The sequence below is a fragment of the Gobio gobio genome (assembly GCF_949357685.1).
Source record: "Gobio gobio genome assembly, chromosome: 20".
In the NCBI taxonomy this organism is placed as follows: Eukaryota; Metazoa; Chordata; class Actinopteri; order Cypriniformes; family Gobionidae; genus Gobio; species Gobio gobio.
This window is the reverse complement of record NC_137113.1, coordinates 41,574,721-41,594,835: the sequence shown is the minus strand read 5'-3', so window position 1 is coordinate 41,594,835 and position 20,115 is coordinate 41,574,721. Positions and strand designations below refer to the sequence as shown.

General features: G+C 37.2%; 1 protein-coding gene across 1 annotated transcript; it reads left to right on the top strand.

Moving 5' to 3' along the window:
• Window positions 1-451: 451 nt before the first annotated feature.
• slc35g1 (solute carrier family 35 member G1) lies at window positions 452-8,006 on the top strand (the record flags this gene model as incomplete). Its single annotated transcript, XM_079845903.1, has 3 exons — window positions 452-764; window positions 5,143-5,317; window positions 7,008-8,006. The coding sequence occupies 3 exons, from the start codon at window positions 452-454 to the stop codon at window positions 7,753-7,755; spliced, it is 1,236 nt and encodes a 411-aa protein (XP_079702029.1). The 3' UTR covers window positions 7,756-8,006.
• Between the last annotated feature and the right edge of the window lie 12,109 nt (window positions 8,007-20,115).

Sequence of the window (20,115 nt, the reverse complement as noted above, 5' to 3'; positions counted from 1 at the left end):
TGAAAATACAATTACTGATATCAAGAATTCATATTTCTGTAAGTAATGACAACACTGTTGAAAACAAGAATTAACATTTTTACCATCAAAAATTGCCATTGTTATTAGGCTAGTAGAAATATAATTCCTGATATCAAGAATTGGCATTTTTACTAGTGAAAATTTAATTGTTGATGTCAAGAATTCTCATCCTGGGAATGAATAAAGGTGTAACCGGCTTGCCATAATCTCTACTCCGTAGAATAAACTCTTTGAAACATCATTGTTGTCCAGCCCCTCTTCCACTGCATTTTGTCTTCCTCTAGTGGCAGAGGAACGCAAACCACCTCTTTCTTTGTACAAGGTTAATCATTTAACTTGTTGCTGCTCGCCTCGGTACTATTTCCACCCGAAGGCAACCGTGTGTCAAGACGCGTGGTTAAGGTATGCCCAGCAGTTGGTCTCTTCTGTCATGGGTGATATAAGACAGCGGAATGGCTCTGTGAGTAATAATGACACAGATTTATCTGTTGTCCCTTGTAGTGCGGTCGACATCGGAGTGCTTTTTCTGAAAGTTGACGATGGGGACGTTGGGGAGGAAATCGAGATGCGGACTCGGTCAGAAGTGCCAGATACGGATGCTGACGCCGAGGACTGCCGACGGGTCAACGGCGGTGCTTTTTACCGGGTTTGTGTGCCGGTTTGCTGTCAGAGAAGCGACACCGAACGCGATGAGGAGGATGATGATTGTGAGGAGGACACGGGGGCAAAAACTGTTGAAAAAGGTAAACTGATCTCTTACACGACCAGGGTTCATGACAGACATAGAAACCCTGGACTCGATCTATTTCTGTTCTGCTTCTGTTTACTTACACCTGTGTGACCTGTATGACTCTTTTAGTATTACAGCTATCCAGAGCATTTACGGATTACATTCACCGTATTACCATCGTTTCCGCCGACACATAACGTTTCCACTGTTACTATTATTTATACCACTAAAGTTACAATAAATCTGCGGTTACTCGTACATAAAACCTAAAACAGCTATCAGGAAAATTCTGAGCTTTTAATAACAGTTGTAGTAGGCTATCTATGATAAATGTCGGTATAGTACGTTACGTTACAGTTACCAAACCTGTGACGCTGTACATTCACCATGGTAACCATTGTTTCTTCTTTAAAATCGGTACTACTGCGATATCATCGATACTACTAGAGTATATCTGCTGTAACATTGTTCAACTTAATCCCATATTGATTTGCCATGACTTTTAAATATATCTATTAGCTCTGATACATAGCAGAATGGTAACTTTTTAAGGATTTATTCTGTAAAAAGTTGACAAGAACAATTATGTTGTATCAACCTGTTACATTCTCCATAGTATATTTTTTTAAATACCACACTACAGTAAAGCTGCAGTAACTTGGCATCATACATACAAATTAAAAACGGCTAGGTCTAAAAAGATTCTGAGTATCTATGATAAATTAATTGCCATGGTACAGTTACGTAACGAACCGGTGAGGGGACATACTGTCCATTCACCGTGGTAACCATGTTTCTTAAAATACCATCGATACCAAATCTACTGCAACTTTTTTTCAATTTAATCCCATTGATTTGCTATGACTTAACAGTTTTAAATATATCTATTAGCTATGATGCATAGCAGAATGGTAACTTTTTAAGGGTTTATTCTGTAAAAAGTTGACAGTTATGTTGTATCAAACCTGTTACATTCACCATAGTATATTTTTTTAAATGACCATTGATACTACAGTAAATCTGCTGTAACTTGGTATCATACATTAAAAACGGCTAGGTCGGAAAGATTCTGAGATTTTAATAATTGTTGTAGTATCTATGATAAATGGCAGGGTTACCACGGTACGTTACAGTTACATAACAAACCTGTGACATACTGTACATTCACCATGGTAACCATCGGTTCTTTTTTAAAATACCATCGATACTACTACAGTAAATCTGCTGTAACTTTGTTCAACTAAATCCCATATTGATTTGCCATAACTCTACAGTTTTAATTAGGCTATAGCTATATTACCTATGATAAATAGTATCACTTTTTAAGGGTTTATTATGTAAAAATTGACGAGAACACAGAACAGTTATGTTGTATCAAACCTGTTACATTCACAATAGTATCTTTTCGATACTACAGTAAATCTGAAGTAACTTTTTATTAGCCACATGCCATAAAAAGTGAAACGAATAATAATAATTATTATTATTTTATCTTGCTTGATCTGTAAAGCACTTTTTTCAACTTCTGTTTTTTTAAATGTGCTATAGAAATAAATTGACTTAACTTAAATAAAAATATATACATCAGATTTCCGATTGTTTCTAAAACTGCTTGAATGAGATCAGTTTATCAACATTTTTCAGTAATCTTTTATGAATTGAAGTAATTGTGGAATAAATGGCAGGGTTGCCATGGAAACTTCTTTTTATAGCTGACGAGAACAGTTACATTGTCCCTTACATACAGTTACCATTGTAACCATTGTTCCCGCTTTTAAAATAAACCGCGGTTTCTTGGTTATAGCCACCTATCAGACAAAAAAAATTGTACTTTTGAATTCTTATATATTAATATGGGATTTAGTAATGTATTTTTGATTACAGTGGTGGCCAGTTCCAGGTTACCACAGTTTTGTGTACAATAAAGTGCAACTGGTCCAGTCCACTTTTTCAGCGGCACTTTTTCCAGAAGTATTTTTCCCGTTGGGAATGAACCAAACTAACCATTTACAATGTGGATCTTGTAGATTTGAAGCAAAAACTTTGGACAAAAAGACAGTGTATTGCAAATTACATAATTGAATTAAAAGCGATGGATAAACATTAAACTATTAGGTTAAGTTAGTCACTCAAAAACAAATTCCTCTATGGAGGAAAGGAATGGGATTTTTAATTCAGACTGTAGCAGTCCAGTGTATGTTGTTGGAAACTGTGGTGACCATGGTAACCTTTGTAAGGAGAACCCTTACACTGCATCTAATTTAGATGTTTTTCACATTATATTTTTAAACGAGATTCTGTATGACCGACCGCAAGTATTCAAAGTACCTTTAACATTTTAGATTGTCATCTTGTCTTTTACATAAAGGAACAAAATATTTTCTCAAGGAAGAAGATAACCAGAAATGCTTTATCATTATGAGTAGTTCTGGCTTTGTGGGAAAAACTATGCATGAATCACACCAGGAAACAGTGTCCTTTTGTCTATTCTGTTCTCTCTAAACGCTCAGATGAAGTTGTTTATTTTAAACCAAACCCGTATTGTTGGGTATGTGTTATGTTCCAGGGCCCATGATCTTTGAGTCAGCCCTGGTCCTCATGGGACATTTGATACAATTTGGCGTTTGTCCAATGTTGCCAGCTACACGGGCTCAGCTCACCGACAGGTAGTAAAGTTGCGTTTGGTTGCATAACCATTTCCGTCACATTTTATATCATTTCATCATCAAAGTTAAACAGAATCACCAACCGTGTGTTGAGATTCATGCTGTTTTTTGCTCCCTCCATCTCATTCCACTCCAAGATCAGAATTCAGATCACACCCCACAAAGCCAAATCCTGCTGTGTATTTCTCATGTCTCATTTCCATCGTTTGTGCGAACGGTTTGTCTACAAAGACTGGTAATAAAGTGCTTTCATATGTTCCAATGAATAAATATTTTGGAAAAGAGAAAAAATATAATATAAAGAACAGTTTTTGTAAATTCTGCTGTCAGTAAACGAACAAATAGAGGTTTAGAAGTTAATAGACAGATAGATTGCCACTTTTATTTAAAGGATTAGTTCACCTCAAAATGAAAATTTCCTGATAATTTACTCACCCCAATGCCATCAAAGATGTCCATGTCTTTCTTTCTTCAGTGTAAAAGAAATTTAGTTTTTTGAGGAAAACATTTAAGGATTTTTCTCCACACAATGGACTTCAATTGCAACCAAAATGTTGAGCGTCCACATCAATGCAGTTTCAAAGGGCTTTGTAGTGCTTCAAATGGTACTGTGCGATCCCAGCTGAGGAATAGGGTCTTATCTAGCGAAACAATTGGCCATTTTCTAAAAAAAAATAGAATATATAGTTTTTATCCACAATTGATCGTCTTGTGCTGGTCTGCAACGAGCCAGGCATTACATAACGGACGTTGAAAAGGTCACGCCGAACGTGGGTGGAAGTACCGCCCCATTGTTTAAAAGTGTGGAAAAGGAGGATCGTTCAAATTGTATTGTATGTTTAATGACATATTTATTATTTAATTTATCATTGTTTTACCTGTTTTGTTAAAAAAGCGTTTGTATTAGTCTTCGAATGTTCGCTTTTTAAACAATGGGGCGGGACTTCCGCACACGTTCGGCGTGACCTTTTCAGCGTACACTACGTAATGCCTGGCTCGTTGCAGACCAGCACAAGACGCTCAATTGTGGTTAAAAAGTATATAGATTTAAATTTTTTTTTAGAAAATGACAGATCGTTTCGCTAGATAAGACCCTATTCCTCAGCTGGGATTGCGCAGTACCATTTGAAGCTCTTCAAAGCCCTTTGAAACTGCATTGATGTGGACGTTCAACATTTTGGTTGACATTGAAGTCCATTGTGTGGAGAAAAAAAAAAAATATATTTATATTTCTTTTCCACTGAAGAAAGAAAGACATGGATATCTTGGATGGCATTGGGGTGAGTATATTATCAGGACATTTTCATTTTGAGGTGAACTAATCTTTCTTTCTTCTAATTGAATTTAATTATAGGTATAATTACCAAGGTTGAAAGAACACTTTATTTCCCAGAATGCATTACCTGTGTTGAATTTCTTTGAATTCCAATTTTCCAATTCAGTTCATTCCTCTTTGTGTCTTTGTAATTTAAATTCCAATTCCTTCCTGTGGTTTGTGGTCAATTCAATTCAAATTTACACTCATGAATTGAAAAAAAAAACAGTTCTTCAAATCTGAATTGTGCCCAACCCTAGTCATAAGGGTAATGAATTTGAATTGTCTTCATTTAGGTTTTTTTTTTCTTCAGCAAATATATTTATTTAGGCAGTTAAAACAGTTAATCAATCAATCCACTCAAAATGTTTAAATGACTGACAGGTCTGATTTGTTATATTCATCCACAGAAAAGAAACCAGCTTGTCCGGGGCTGGGCCTCATGTACAGCTTGTTAGCGTCCGTCTTCTTCTCATCTGCTGCTCTTCTTGTGAAGAAAATCGAAGGGATGCACGCCATCCAAATCAGTGCGGTTCGGTGCTTCTTCCAGATGCTGTTTGTCTTACCGCCCATGATATATTACAAGTATGAATCTATAATACATTACAAGAATGAATCAGATATATTACAAGTATAAATCTATAATACAAGTATGAATCTATAATACAAGGATGATTGTAATATATAACCCGAATTTATGAAGCAAGTATGAATCTATGATACATGTCTAATATGAATATATAATAGGGCTGTCAAATCGATTACATTTTTAAATTGCGATTAATTGCACTCTGGTTCTGTGATTAATAAAATTCGTAAAATTAAGCGTATGCCATTTATCTCATTAAACACATTAATTTTGTCATCATTTGCTATATCCAGCAAAGTCAACAATCAGAAAACTGTATTTTCTGGATCATTGGATACTCCAAAAGGACACCAAATAACCAAATATAAGGAGTCCATACAATTATATTATATAATACATTTATACACACCTAAGCACCCATGAAAAAAACATTATAAATCTAATTCAAGTATGAATGTGATATATTACAAGTATAAATCTAATTCAAGTATGAATGTGATATATTACAAGTAAGAATCTATAAAAAGAAGTATGAATCAAGTAATACAATCATAAATCTGATTTATTACAAGTATGAATGTGATATATTACAGTATATATCTATAATACAAGTATGAATCTGTTATATTACAAGAATGAATCTATAGAAACAAATATGAATCGGATATTACAAGTATGAATCTATAGAAACAAGTATAAATCGTATATATTACAAGTATGAATCTATAGAAACAAGTATGAATCTGATATATTACAAATACGAATCTGATACATTACAAGAATGAATCGTATATATTACAAGTATGAATCTATAGAAACAAGTATGAATCGGATATATACAAGTATGAATCTATAGAAACAAGTATGAATCTATAGAAACAAGTATGAATCTGATATATTACAAGTATGAATCTATAGAAACAAGTATGAATCTATAGAAACAAGTATGAATCTGATATATTACAAGTATGAATCTATAGAAACAAGTATGCATCTTTAGAAACAAGTATGAATCTATAGAAACAAGTATGAATCTGATATATTACAAGTATGAATCTATAGAAACAAGTATGCATCTTTAGAAACAAGTATGAATCTATAGAAACAAGTATGAATCTGATATATTACAAATACGAATCTGATCTATTACAAGTATGAATTGTATATATTACAAGTATGAATCTATAGAAACAAGTATGAATCGGATATATACAAGTATGAATCTATAGAAACAAGTATGAATCTATAGAAACAAGTATGAATCTGATATATTACAAGTATGAATCTATAGAAACAAGTATGCATCTGATATATTACAAGTATGAATCTATAGAAACAAGTATGAATCTGATATATTACAAGTATGAATCTATAGAAACAAGTATGAATCTGATATATTACAAGTATGAATCTATAGAAACAAGTATGAATCTGATATATTACAAGTATGAATCTATAGAAACAAGAATGAATCTGATATATTACAAGTAAGAATCTATGATATATATTTCTAGTATGAATCTATAATACAAGGAGAAATCTGATATATATTACAAGGATGAATGTATAATATAAGTATGAATCTATTATATATTACAAGTATGACTCTCTTGACCCTGTAATTGGATACAATATAATTTTGACTCAGCATTGTGGGAATAGCCTATAACCTTTTTCCTTTTTCAGAACTGGCTTTTTGGGGCCAAGAGGTATGCGCATCTACCTGTTCCTCAGAGGGTTCCTGGGGTCCAACGCCATGATCCTGTTGTATTATGCAGTTCTGCAGATGCCTTTAGCCGACGCCACGGTTATAATGTTCAGTAATCCAGTCTTCACAGCCTTGCTGGCTTGGATTTTCCTCAAAGAGAGGTGCACAATATGGGACGTCGTTTTTACAGTGTTTACGCTCACCGGGGTCATACTGATAGCCAGACCTCCATTCCTCTTCGGCGGTGAGCTGTCTGGGATCGAAGGAGACTACACCAATCACATCAAAGGCACGGCGGCCGCCTTCGCCGGGGCGGTCGGAGCGGCTTGCACTATGGTCATTCTGAGGAAGATAGGTAAAAGTGTTCATTACTACCTCTCCATCTGGTACTATGCAGTGCTGGGACTCATCGAGTGCATCATTGTTTTGTTCATCTTGGACGAATGGACCATTCCGTTCTGCGGCTGGGACAGGTGGACGCTCATGGCCATCGGGCTGCTCGGTATAGCCGGACAGACGTTCCTCACCAAAGCCCTGCAGATTGAGAAAGCAGGACCTGTTGCACTGATGAGGACGATGGATGTGGTCCTGGCCTTCATCCTGCAGTTCCTGTTTCTCAACCGCAAACCCACATGGTGGAGTCTGGGCGGGGCGCTGTGTGTGATCAGCAGCACTAGTGGGGTGGCCATAAGGAAGTGGTATAACAGCACAAGACAGAAGAGCTGATCTCACATAAGAGAGATGAAAATAGATTTTTTATGTTTCCTACAAATAACTGCTGCATTAGATAGCCAAAGAAGCTGATTTGCTGTAATAATATACATCAAAAATCAGAATGTTTTTCTTAAGACTTTACTGTATGCAGCATATTACAGTATTTTCAGTAGTTTTGTAGTTTCTTAATGTAGACATTCTTACCCCAGACATTCTTACCCCAACTGAGGGCTGTTAGTCAAGACGCTACAGATATTTTTTTAATTGAGACTACACTGCTTTATTATATAGAGATTATAGTTAACTACTGGTCAGAACCTGAGCTTGGTGAGTGGAAAAATCACCAAAAATGTCAATCGTTTACTCACCCCCGTGCCGTTGCAAACCTGAGGACTTAAAACGAGATGTTTTGATGTCAAAGTTGATCTTTTCCATACAAGTTAAAGGAACACTCCACTTTTTTTTGAACTCCCCTAGAGTTAAACAGTTGAGTTTTACCGTTTTCTAATCCATTCAGCCGATCTCCATGTCTGGCGGTAGCACTTTTAGCATAGCTTAGCATAATTCATTAGCATCTCACTCAAAAATGACCAAAGATTTTCTATGTTTTTCCTATTTAAAACTTGACTCTTCTGTAGTTACACTGTGTACTAAGGCAGACGGAAAATGAAAAGTTGTGATTTTCTAGGCCGATATGGCTAGGAACTATACTCTCATTCCTGTGTACTAATCAAGGAACTTTGTGGCGTCCCATGAGTGCAGCGGTGCAATGATATTACACAGCGCCTGAAAATAGGCTAACTTCCGTCAACATAACTAACATGACAACCTGCTTGCACTGGGAGCGTGCTGGGGACTATTTTCAGGCACTGCGTGATATCATTGCCCCGCTGCACCCATGGTACGGCACAAAGTTCCTCTATTCAATAATTCCTCAGATTCAATGATCTATGCTAAGCTATGCTAAAGGTGTTCCCGCCAGACCTGGAGATCGGTAGACTGGATAAACCCAGCCTGATCTGCTGGCGATTTGATTTCTCAGTCTGGAAACCTGTACATTAATTTCTACTGCTTCTGTTACACTTTTGCGGGAACCAATCACAGACTGGCTTATCCACCTGGGGCACTATTGACGGGTTTAACACGATGACGGATAGAGAAGAGATGGATCGATGCCCGTTGATCACGCCTCTTGTGGTCTGATTGGTTGAAGGACTATCCAATTGCATACAGAGTCATTTGAATTATGCTTGTTGATCACGCCTCTTGTGCAGTAGAAAATACAGAGCAGACTCTCCAGACCAATGTTAAATCATAAATTGAGCTTGGTCTGGTGATAGCCAGACCCGGAGATCGACTCAATCGATTTGAAAATTGTAAAACTCAACTGTTTAACTCTCGGGGAGTTGGAGTGTTCCTTTAAGTGTTCATTAATTTTTTTAATGATTTGACCTTTTTAGTATGTTAGTAAGACAGTGAATACTTCAAGAATAATGATTACTTACATTTTTCAAATACTAGATAGATGCAGGTTGTTCCTGTATAAAACCATTTATAAGATATAAGCTGTCAATCTTAAATGACTGAAATAATAAAAAAAAGGAAAAACACAATAAAATGAAATATGTATGGAGGACAAAAACAATAAATAAATAACCAAATAAAAATTAATCCACAAAATTCTACATAAATATATAAATAAATGTGCAAATAAATACATAAATCCACATATTCCTGCATAAATAAATATATAAATAATTAAATGTGCGTGGAGATAAATAATACAATGAATAAAATGAATGTTGGGGGAAATTTAAAAAAAAAATTAAAGGAAAGTCTAAACTGAAAGTTGTCTTCCCTTTTAACCGATTATTAATTTGTGACTGTAGCTCTGTATTTATTTTTCCTTGGCACAACATGCTAATGAGGAGGGCGTCAACAGCCATCAGCCAATGGTGGCATACAGACCGCCTTCTGATGTTTGATAGACACCGCCTCATTAGCATGTTACGCCAAGGAAAAATAAATACAGAGCTACATTCAAAAATGAATAAACAGTTAAAAGGGAAAAAAGACAACTTTCAGTTTAGCATTTCCTTTAAAAAAAAAAAAAAAGTATTCCCCCCAACATTCGTTTTATTTATTTAATTATGTATCTCCTCACACATTTAATTATCTATTTATTTATGCAGAAATATGTGGATTTATGTATTTATTTGCAGATATATATATATATATATATGTGTAGAATTTTGTGGAATTTATTTATTTGCATGTTTATTGTTTTTGCAGGTTTCTTCCTCCATACATATGACATATGTACTATATTCCAAGCCACACAGTACATTTTTTCGAGGACAATACTGAAATTTAAGGTATTTACCCCATTCAAGCGTCATTGGTTGTTGCGTCCCATTCACATTTATTGTATGGAAAAGAGCAGCGTGAACATTCTGCCTAATATCTCCCTTTTTATTCCATGGAAGAAAACACGAGGATGAGTAAATAATGACAGGATGTCTTAAAATGACGAAAATATGTCTTTAAAACTCTTTGCACTTTGCCACTGACAATGTACTGTAACTGGCATTACTTTTAAGAGTAAGACACGGGGTCAACAGATTGTCTGAATATTTATTTTTGCTTAAAGCTGAATATGCAATCAGTCATGTGTTCCCTGATAAACCACGGATTTGAACTCTGTCCTTGTGTACCTTGTGTACCTGCACAAATATTAGCTTGATATAGAGCGAGTCATTTATATTTATTTATCGGACATGTGTCTTGGGACTAAGATGAGTTATTTTGATTTGTTACAAGAGGCCGTGACTATCAGTAATGGCTGTTCTGCATTTCTTTTGTTTCCCTTTTACATTTATTTTAATTTGACTTTAGTTTTATTTAAACCTGTTTGTGTAAACTGACCTGAAGCACTTTACACTGACTTGTTGTGTCAGTTGCTCTTTTTTAAAGGCACTATTACCGGTTTACTGAAAGACATGCTGCCTTAAGTGTATTTTTTTATTTTTATCTGATGACATATACGTTAATGTAAGAGCAGATCCCTCCATATTATTTATTAAATAAGGTTGTCGATTTGAATAATTCCTGCTGTAGATTTCACCTTGCATATTTATACAACTTTTGAACCGTTTAAATAAAAGAAAGATTCTTACCTCGCTGAGTGCAGTGTCTTTTTTCTGGAAGTACTAACCAAGATTTAAACTTTTTGACGGCTACAACGTGGTGGTAATCATGTGATTTAAGAAGGATTACAGCTGCATTCTTGTGGATTTTCTGTTCGTTCTCATTATTTTGTCATCATTTTAATTGCATATTTCATGGATATATTCAGGGATGCTCTGTAAAATGCTACAGCATCAATTAGGATTTATTTTTTGTAGTTTTCTGCCCATTGTCTTTGCCTTATAACAAAATCTGTTTTTCCCTTTATCCTCTAACAAAAGGCCCCGGACTGTTTGATAAGGAATTGTAGACATGAACAGCCTGTTCCAATGCAGTACATTACATTGTCAACCGACAACAGCAGCTGGCGTTAATGATAGATCAACATAGATTCAATAAACACACACACACACACACACACACACACACACACACATGGTACAAAGTGTGGGACACCCCGTTCTAAAAAAGGGCTTTTGGTATTTCAGTTAAACCCTTTAATCTCCTCAAACAAGCATTTTCAGTAGAACGGGTCGTACTAAACTCCTTTGCCTTTGGTTATTGTCAACTGATGTCACCAGTACAAATGATTTGGTGGATCTGGTGTAAAAGATCATGGCATACGCAAAACCCAGAATGCCATATCATTTGTTTGAGCACAACCTTTGACATAAAAGATATGGGAAGCAGTTTCCATTGTATAAGATAGATAGTCTTGCCTATTCATTCTGAAACTTTTATAGCATATCTAATGAATCAATATTAATTCATACCTAGATCAGGCATAACATGAAGAGAATAACACTGATTATCTCTTCATCACGGCAGCTGTTAGTGGGTGGGATATATTCAGAGGAGGACAGTAGTGAAGTATTTTTTTACCTTCTACTCAAGTACCTTTTTCAAGTCTATACTTTATCAATGTTTTTCTTTGGAAAACTTTTACTTCACTACATTCCAAAGCATAATATATAATTTCATACTTTTTACTGCACTACATTTTATAAATAAAAGGTGTTTTTTTTTTTTTAGCTTTAAAACTTAATTACATAAAAAAATATAGTACTTTCTTACTTGTACTCGAGTTCAATTTTAACTTGAGTAAAAGTATACAATACTACATTTTTAATGTAATTAAGTATTAAAGGGATAGTGAAAATTATCCCATGATTTACTCACCCTCAAGTCATCCTAGGTGTATATGACATTCTTCTTTCAGACGAATACAATCAGAGTTATATTAAAAAAGTACTGGCTCTTCCAAGTTTTATCATGGCAGTGAATTGTCCCGTTTAGTCCATAAAAGTGCATCTATCCATCATATAACTGCTCCACACGGCTCCGGGGGGTTAATAAAGGACTTCTGAAACGAAGGGATGCGTTTGTGTAAGAAGCATATCCATATTTAAAACTTTATAGACTAAAATAATTAACTTTCAGCGGATGATATTCAATATGGAACATAGTTCAGTAAAAAGTATGACATTTTGCTTTGGAATGTTGTGAAGTAAAAGTTTTCCAAAGAAAAACACTGTTAAAGTATAGACGCTTGAAAAATGCACTTAAGCAGAGTAAAAAATACTCCACTACTGTCCGCCTCTGGATATATTAGGCAGCAAGTGAACATTTTGTCCTCAAAGTTGATGTGTTTGAAGCAGGAAAAATTGGCAAGCATAAGGATTTGAGCGAGTTTGACAAGGGCCAAATTGTGATGGCTAGACGACTGGGTCAGAGCATCTCCAAAACTGCAGGGTCATGGGCGGCCAAGGCTCATTGATGCACGTGGGGAGTGAAGGCTGGCTTGTGTGGTCCGATCAAACAGACGAGCTACTGTAGCTCAAATTACTTAAGAAGTTAATGCTGGTTCTGATAGAAAGGTGTCAGAATACACAGTGCATCGCAGTTTGTTGCGTATGGGGCGGCATAGCCGCAGACCAGTCAGGGAGCCCATGCTAACCCCTGTCCACTGCTGAAAACGCCAACAGTGGCACGTGAGCATCAGAACTGAACCACGGAGCAATGGAAGAAGGTGGCCTGGTCTGATGAATCACGTTTTCTTTTACATCACGTGGATGGCCGAGTGCGTGTGTTGCTTACCTGGGGAACACATGGCACCAGGATGCACTATGGGAAGAAGGCAAGCCGGCGGAGGGAGTGTGATGCTTTGGGCAATGTTCTGCTGGGAAACCTTGGGTCCTGCCATCCATGTGGATGTTACTTTGACACGCACCACCTACCTAAGCATTGTTGCAGACCATATACACCCTTTCATGGAAACGGTATTCCCTGGGGGCTGTTTTGGCAGCTAAAGGGGGACCAACACAATATCATATTAGGTCATAATGTTATGCCTGATCGGTGTATAATTGAATATTGTTATAATAGTGCTGGATATGTGATTCATTGCTTTTGTAAGTAGCTTTGGATAAATCTGTATGCTAAATGAATAAAACATTTTTTTAAATGTCATCAGAATAATGACAGCATTCTACAAAGCTAAATAAATAAACAAATCTCAGCCACTTATGTTGGATCTAATAAAGGCTTTGTTAAAATAGGGCTATTAGTAAAAACCACAACAAGCATGTTGCAGCTAGAGGCGTTTGGATTGCAGCCAAGGACAGCCAATTTGACATAGAATTATAATTTCAATGAAACGATAATTTCTACGAATCTACTGTATCTAAAATGTTATTTGAGCTTGCCAAATATGTTAAAATAAGCTTATGATTCCCCACAATATATTTAATATTTTGCATGCTCATTTTCAATATAGAATGAATGGATTGGATTTGGTTTGTTTATCATTAGTACTACAGAGCCCCTAAAGGGACATGGCAAATGTTTTGCATTCCCCCGAGAATTAAAAGGATAGTTCACCCAAAAATGAAAATTATCCCATGATTTACTCACCCTCAAGTCATCCTAGGTGTATATGACATTCTTCTTTCAGACGAATAGCTACGCTGGAACGCCAGCATATGATAGTTAGCGGAAGTTAGAGATTACAGTTTGTAAAGTTTTAAATATGGATATTTTTCTTACACAAATGCATCGCTTCACTTCACAAGGCCTTTATTAACCCCCTGGAGCCATGTGGAGCAGTTATATGATTGATAGATGCACTTTTATGGACTTCAAAACAGAAACAGCTATTCACTGCCGTTATAAAGCTTGGAAGAGCCAGGACATTTTTTTTAATATAACTCTGATTGTATTCGTCATATACACCTAGGATGACTTGAGGGTGAGTAAATGATGGGCTAATTTTCCTTTTTGGGTGAACTATCCCTTTAAGACATGCCACTCAGCAACTGTGAGCCAAAGAAATGATAGGCTATAATGGAAATCACAAGACCGTTTGTGCAGAGGAACATGTTACAGAGCTTAGATCTGATTTCATTACTTAAAAGTGCTTAGTCACTTTGAGTGGGCATATTCAAAATTGTTTTGTTAGTATCTATTTATTAGCCAGTTGGCGTTACAATCCAGTAGAGGGCAGCAGTGTGTTTCAGTGGCGAGTTGCATGAACATCACCTCAGTTAAGACTGTGGCTAACAAAATAGCAAATAGTTAGGGCTAACCAGTTATAGGTTTCAGATTCCAGTATGAGTCTTGACCAATCTACCTTTTTATGTAACTGACTAAAAAAGAAAAGAAATGAGCAGTCTTGAAGAAAACAACACTGCTCTAAGCAGTTTATGCAACAGGAGACAACGACTGCTTTAAATCAACAACACATTTAATTGTTGAGACTTCAGTTCATGAAAAAACCTTCACTTGCAGGTGTTTAGATGGAAAGACGTGGTAAAAGCTGAGTATGTTCCCACAAAACAAAAAGAGGAACAGATTATGAAGTATATACAATCACTTTTGACCTGTGCCAGCCTCATCTTTACAATTAGACAAAGCCTTAATAATCTACTGCTAAACATGATCAGACACACAAGATAAAAAACGCCCTTTATGGTTCCTCAGCCATCCATGCGATCACAATGAATGATCAGAAATCATTGTCCAACGAAAACATTGGGTGCATCATAAAAGCAAATAAAAGACTGTCATACTGAACTGCAACATACAAGGGCTTACTTGTGTGGTTTTGTAAATGAATTGCAATTGGAAAGCAGTAGTTCCAGATGCTGTAGGATTACATGTGACAGATTGACTGGGAGTGGAAGAATTGCACATTCTTTCTGGATGGCATAAGAGTTCCCTCCTTGTGGACTGAGAATTGGAAAAATCACTGCTATTCTGCCAAGTACACAAACACATGGTTAAAGTGAAAATGCATTGGCATATGTCTATATGAGCCTCTGCCTAATAGCCCATTTTATATTCCCTGAGGTTTTTTTTTTTTTTTTAAAGAGTTGTAAGTGGTGGGAGGGACTGGATACAAGCCCTCTCTGTCTGGAATGTTTAGGTGTGGATTACGACTGCATGCATAAACAAAAGCATAACAAACATGCAGAAAAAAAAGAATAAACTAAACCATTAAAAATATATATTTTGTGTGTGTAAACAGCTAGCACCACTTTGAGATCTTGGTTTCATCCAATAAAGCAATTGTACAATTAATCTAGTTTGGCACAACAGAAAATCAAACAATGTTATCAATCGAGCCAAAGGAAGTAACCTTCAGACGAAGTCATAACGAGATAATGTCCATGCAAGCGTTCCTATGAGTGTAATGATAGGCTCCTCTCCACTGTGCTTTAAAGAATGGTATGCTCAACAACAACAAAAACCAATGGAAATAATAAAAAAAATTCCATTGTATATGTTAAACAAAGTGGAATTACTATGATATTGTGTCCACATTTTTTTTAATATATGGCTTAAAGGGGTCATGATGCGATTTGTCTTCCTTTCTCTTTAGTGTGTTATATAGCTGTTTGTGCATGTATAAGATCTGCAGAGTTTTATTTATACTTCTGTGTCGAGTGTACGCCGTAGCTACATCGTAAATGTACCCTGACGTGCACCTCTCCAAAAATTTAACAACGCGTCAATCTACGCGGACTGCAAGCGCTGTGAATGGTCTGCCAGAACCCCTCCCTCAGGTCAATAAATAAATTAAAAAATCTGCGATAGGAGTGTGTGTGTCCAGAAATGGGATGGTAGTTTCATCCTTAAGCCCAATTTATACTTCTGTGTCGAGTGTACGCTGTAGCTACATCGTAGGTTGTGTGTTGCAATTCAATTCTACGCAGGCCGCAAACGCTGTGATTGGTCTGCCAGAACCAAGGGGGTAATTCATCACCCGGAAAGCGTACCCTCCATAGGGGCAGCCATTGCTAACCAAGCTATCACCTGCTGTTAGCATCCCATTGACTCCCATTCATTTTGGCGTCACTTTGACAGCAAATAACTTTACATCTGAGGCGTTTAAAGACTCCATTTGTCCATTGTTTATTTATAAAGAAACACGACGATGTATAAAAGGCTCCATTACCTTTTATCTTACACTATCGCCCCGTAGAAGCCGTTTTTGTCAAAATAAGCTAATGATTGCGTCATAACCACTCGACTCTCTGTCGCACAGTAGAGAAATGACCGTATAGACAGGAGGAGAAGCTCGCAGACAATCTATTACCGCCTATGAGGCAATCGGGGGGACGTGGAGGCATAAAGTCCGATAAAGTCAAGGGAGAAGCATGGGGAGAAGCCCATAGAGAGCCAAAAGCAACAGGACAAAATATTTCAACAAATGATTTTACTTTGCACAACTACTAGAAGACTTACAACTGTCAGACAGGTTGCTCACGTCACATCTACGTCGTCAAGCTCAGTCTGAGGTGATGCTGCCACTCAGCCATCAGGAAGTGAGTGCTTCTAATTGACTTCACTTTTCTCCATTGAAGTCTATGGGGTCGCTGTGTCCATTACTTTTACTGTCTATGGCCAGAACCCCTCCCTCGGGTCAATAAATAAATCTATGATAGGAGTGTATGTCCAGAAATGGGATGAGAGTTTCATCCTTACATCTTCTATATCACACAATATTTTGTAGTCCAGAGATTCTTTATGTTAGTGAATAAATACATAGATCCGTTGTGAGTGTGTGTGAGCTCTTGATGGTCTAGTGGTAGAATTTTTGTTAAGCGTGCCAGAGGTTCTAATCCACCCTTGTATAGTTTATTTATTTATTTCCTCATTAAAACCAAATATGTTAATCAGTGATTATATATTAAGATTTGTGATTTCAACGGAACAGAAAAAAATCTCTGCAACTGCAATCGATTGAAGCGCTTGTCTGTGCACAGGCCACCAATACTGAAAACAGCGGCCATGAACACTCTGCATGATTTCAAAAACGCATTCCAGTGCCAGATCGCCTCTTATTTAACTCTACTAATCAACAAGAGATGCTTAATTTGTATTAAATACAACATCTCAAGCTGCAAGAAAAGTTGCTATCTATTTGCCGCCATCAGTCCAACAATGTACACCATAATTATACATAATAAAGGCTAGATGTCTTGTCTGCCATTGGAGGTCGACGTTCGCACCTGGCGGCCATCTTGTCAAAGGCAGCTCGCTCACTCGTAACATTGTTTTCATGGTGCTTGCACTTTTTAAATAACCATAACTTGCTCAATTTTCTACCGATTTTCAAACTGTTTGGTTTGTTATAAACGTCAGAGATGTAGTTATGACACTGCATACTTATGAAAAATTATTCATAATTTGTTCAAGCATCCATAATTATAGCCACGTTAATAACGTTTGTAAGAAACCAAACCATTTGTAAATCCGACAAGATTTCAGTGAGATAAGAGTATTTGTGTTCATGCAGATCACTCGCCTTACATCAGGTACCACAGAGCCCCTGTGACAAGATGGCCGCCGGTGATGACATTAGAGACTCCGCCGTAAGACATCTAGCCTTTATTATGTATATCTATGATGTACACAACAAGCTGCTTCTTCTTCGGCTTTTGTCTTGATACTGTGGGTTACACCATCAACATGCCTGTGGACACTGCCTACTAGCGGTCTACATGTGTAATTGCACATTGACGCGGACAACAACGCAGAAGTATAAATGAAAACCGGCGCGTAACTTGCGGCGTAGAGGATACGGCGTAGGTCTGACGCAGAAGTATAAATCAGCCTTTACAAAGCTAAGTCTCAAACCCAAAGAGATATCCTATGTAAAACTTAAGGTTAAGCCACACCTTCCTAAAACACTTCGTTCAAACCCCCCCCCCATCTCTATGTCATGTAGGGGCAGAGTTTCATAACAAAGAAAGAAGGCATAACTTTTATTCGCTGTAGTATTGTTGTCGCCGGCGCCGTTATGTCGTGGAAGCGCTGTGTTTTTCGTTGCGAAAGCCAAACTACTTAGTTTGGCCTTCCAAAAGAGGGGACAATTATAAAACAGTGGCTACGCTTTAGTTTTACAATGTTCCAGAACTGTAGCTACAACCCAAATATTCGACTGTGTACTGCACATTTTTCGGAGGACTGTTTCTAGCACCTGGGAGAGCACAGACTGTTTCTATGTCTTTGTCGTTTCTACGATAACAAATAGAAACTTACCAATCTGATACTTTGTGGTCCAGTCGCTCTGGAAACGTTGATCGATCAGCTTGGTCATCTGCATCATTCGGATCAGATTCAGGCTCGAATTGATAAGGTAGGACCGACATTTTCTAGACTGAGTAAACCCAGCCCGATCTGACGGAGATTTGATTTCGCCCTGCAGCTCAGGCTGGAAACCTGTACATTGTTCTATCCTGCTATTTCTGTTACAAATTTGCGAGGACCAATTACAAACCGGATTATCCACCTGGCGCGCTATTGGCGGGTTTAACACAATGACGGAAAGAGAAGCGATGGATCGTTGGTCTGATTGGTGGAAGGACTATCCAATTGTTTACAGAGTCATTTGAACTATGCTCGTTGATCATGCCTCTTGTAGTCTGATTGGTTGAAGGACTATCCAATTCCGTACAGAGTCATTTGAACTATGCCCGTTGATCACTCCTCTTGTGGTCTGATTGGTGGAAGGGCTATCCAATTGTGTACAGAGTCATTTGAACTATGCCCGTTGATCACGCCTCTTGTGGTCTGATTGGTTGAAGGACTATCCAATTCCGTACAGTCATTTGAACTATGCCCGTTGATCACGCCTCTTGTGGTCTGATTGGTTGAAGGACTATCCAATTCCGTACAGAGTCATTTGAACTATGCCCGTTGATCACGCCTCTTGTGGTCTGATTGGTTGAAGGGCTATCCAATTTCGTACAGAGTCATTTGAACTATGCCCGTTGATCACGCCTCTTGTGGTCTAATTGGTTGAAGGACTATCCAATTTCGTACAGAGTCATTTGAACTATGCCCGTTGATCACGTCTCATGCACTAGAAATACTAGAAAAATACAGAGCAGACTCCTCAGACTAATGTTCAATCCTAAAAGATTGAGCTTGGTCTGGGGATAGCCAGAAAAGACATTATCATCGCACAATATTGCTTTGCTTTGGGAGCTGATGTTCCAAATAGGGTAAGAAGCGTTACATTTCCGCCACACGCTTAAGGTATTTGGGCCAATCACAATGCACTGGTTCACAGGCCAATCAGAACACACTGCACTTTTCAGAATGATGAGCTTTGTAAAAATCGAAAGGAGATTCAGAAAAAAAGGGGCATAGAGGAGCAACAATAAAGTACAGTATGTGTTAAATAATTACTTTTTTAACCTAAAACCGCGTGAAGACATTGCATTAAACCAAATACACCAGATAATGTTCTTAGAATTATCATATGACCCCTTTAATATTGAGTAACTTACATATTATTTCCAGTTACTTTCTCTGTATTCGTTATCAAATGAATCAGTAGGTGTGTTCGACTTAAAGCGGCCCTGCGCAGACGTCTGTGTTTGACTCTATATGGTTCTCTACTCGCTCTCGCTGTACTTTGATGTCATTCACCGATCGGTCTGTGCCACTTCAAGTCGAACACACCTAACGTTTTGAACAAATCGATAGAATGATTCAATGACTTACTCATTAATACAGGCTCTTGTCAACACCTGGCGTTACGTTGTAACCCACAGAAATTATCCTGGAAATCCCCACCATTTCATATCAGAAATTTTTGAAAACTATGGAAGCTTGTTTCTGCCACTGAATAAAAAATAAAAATAAACGGTAAATCTTGCAATTATGACTTTTTTT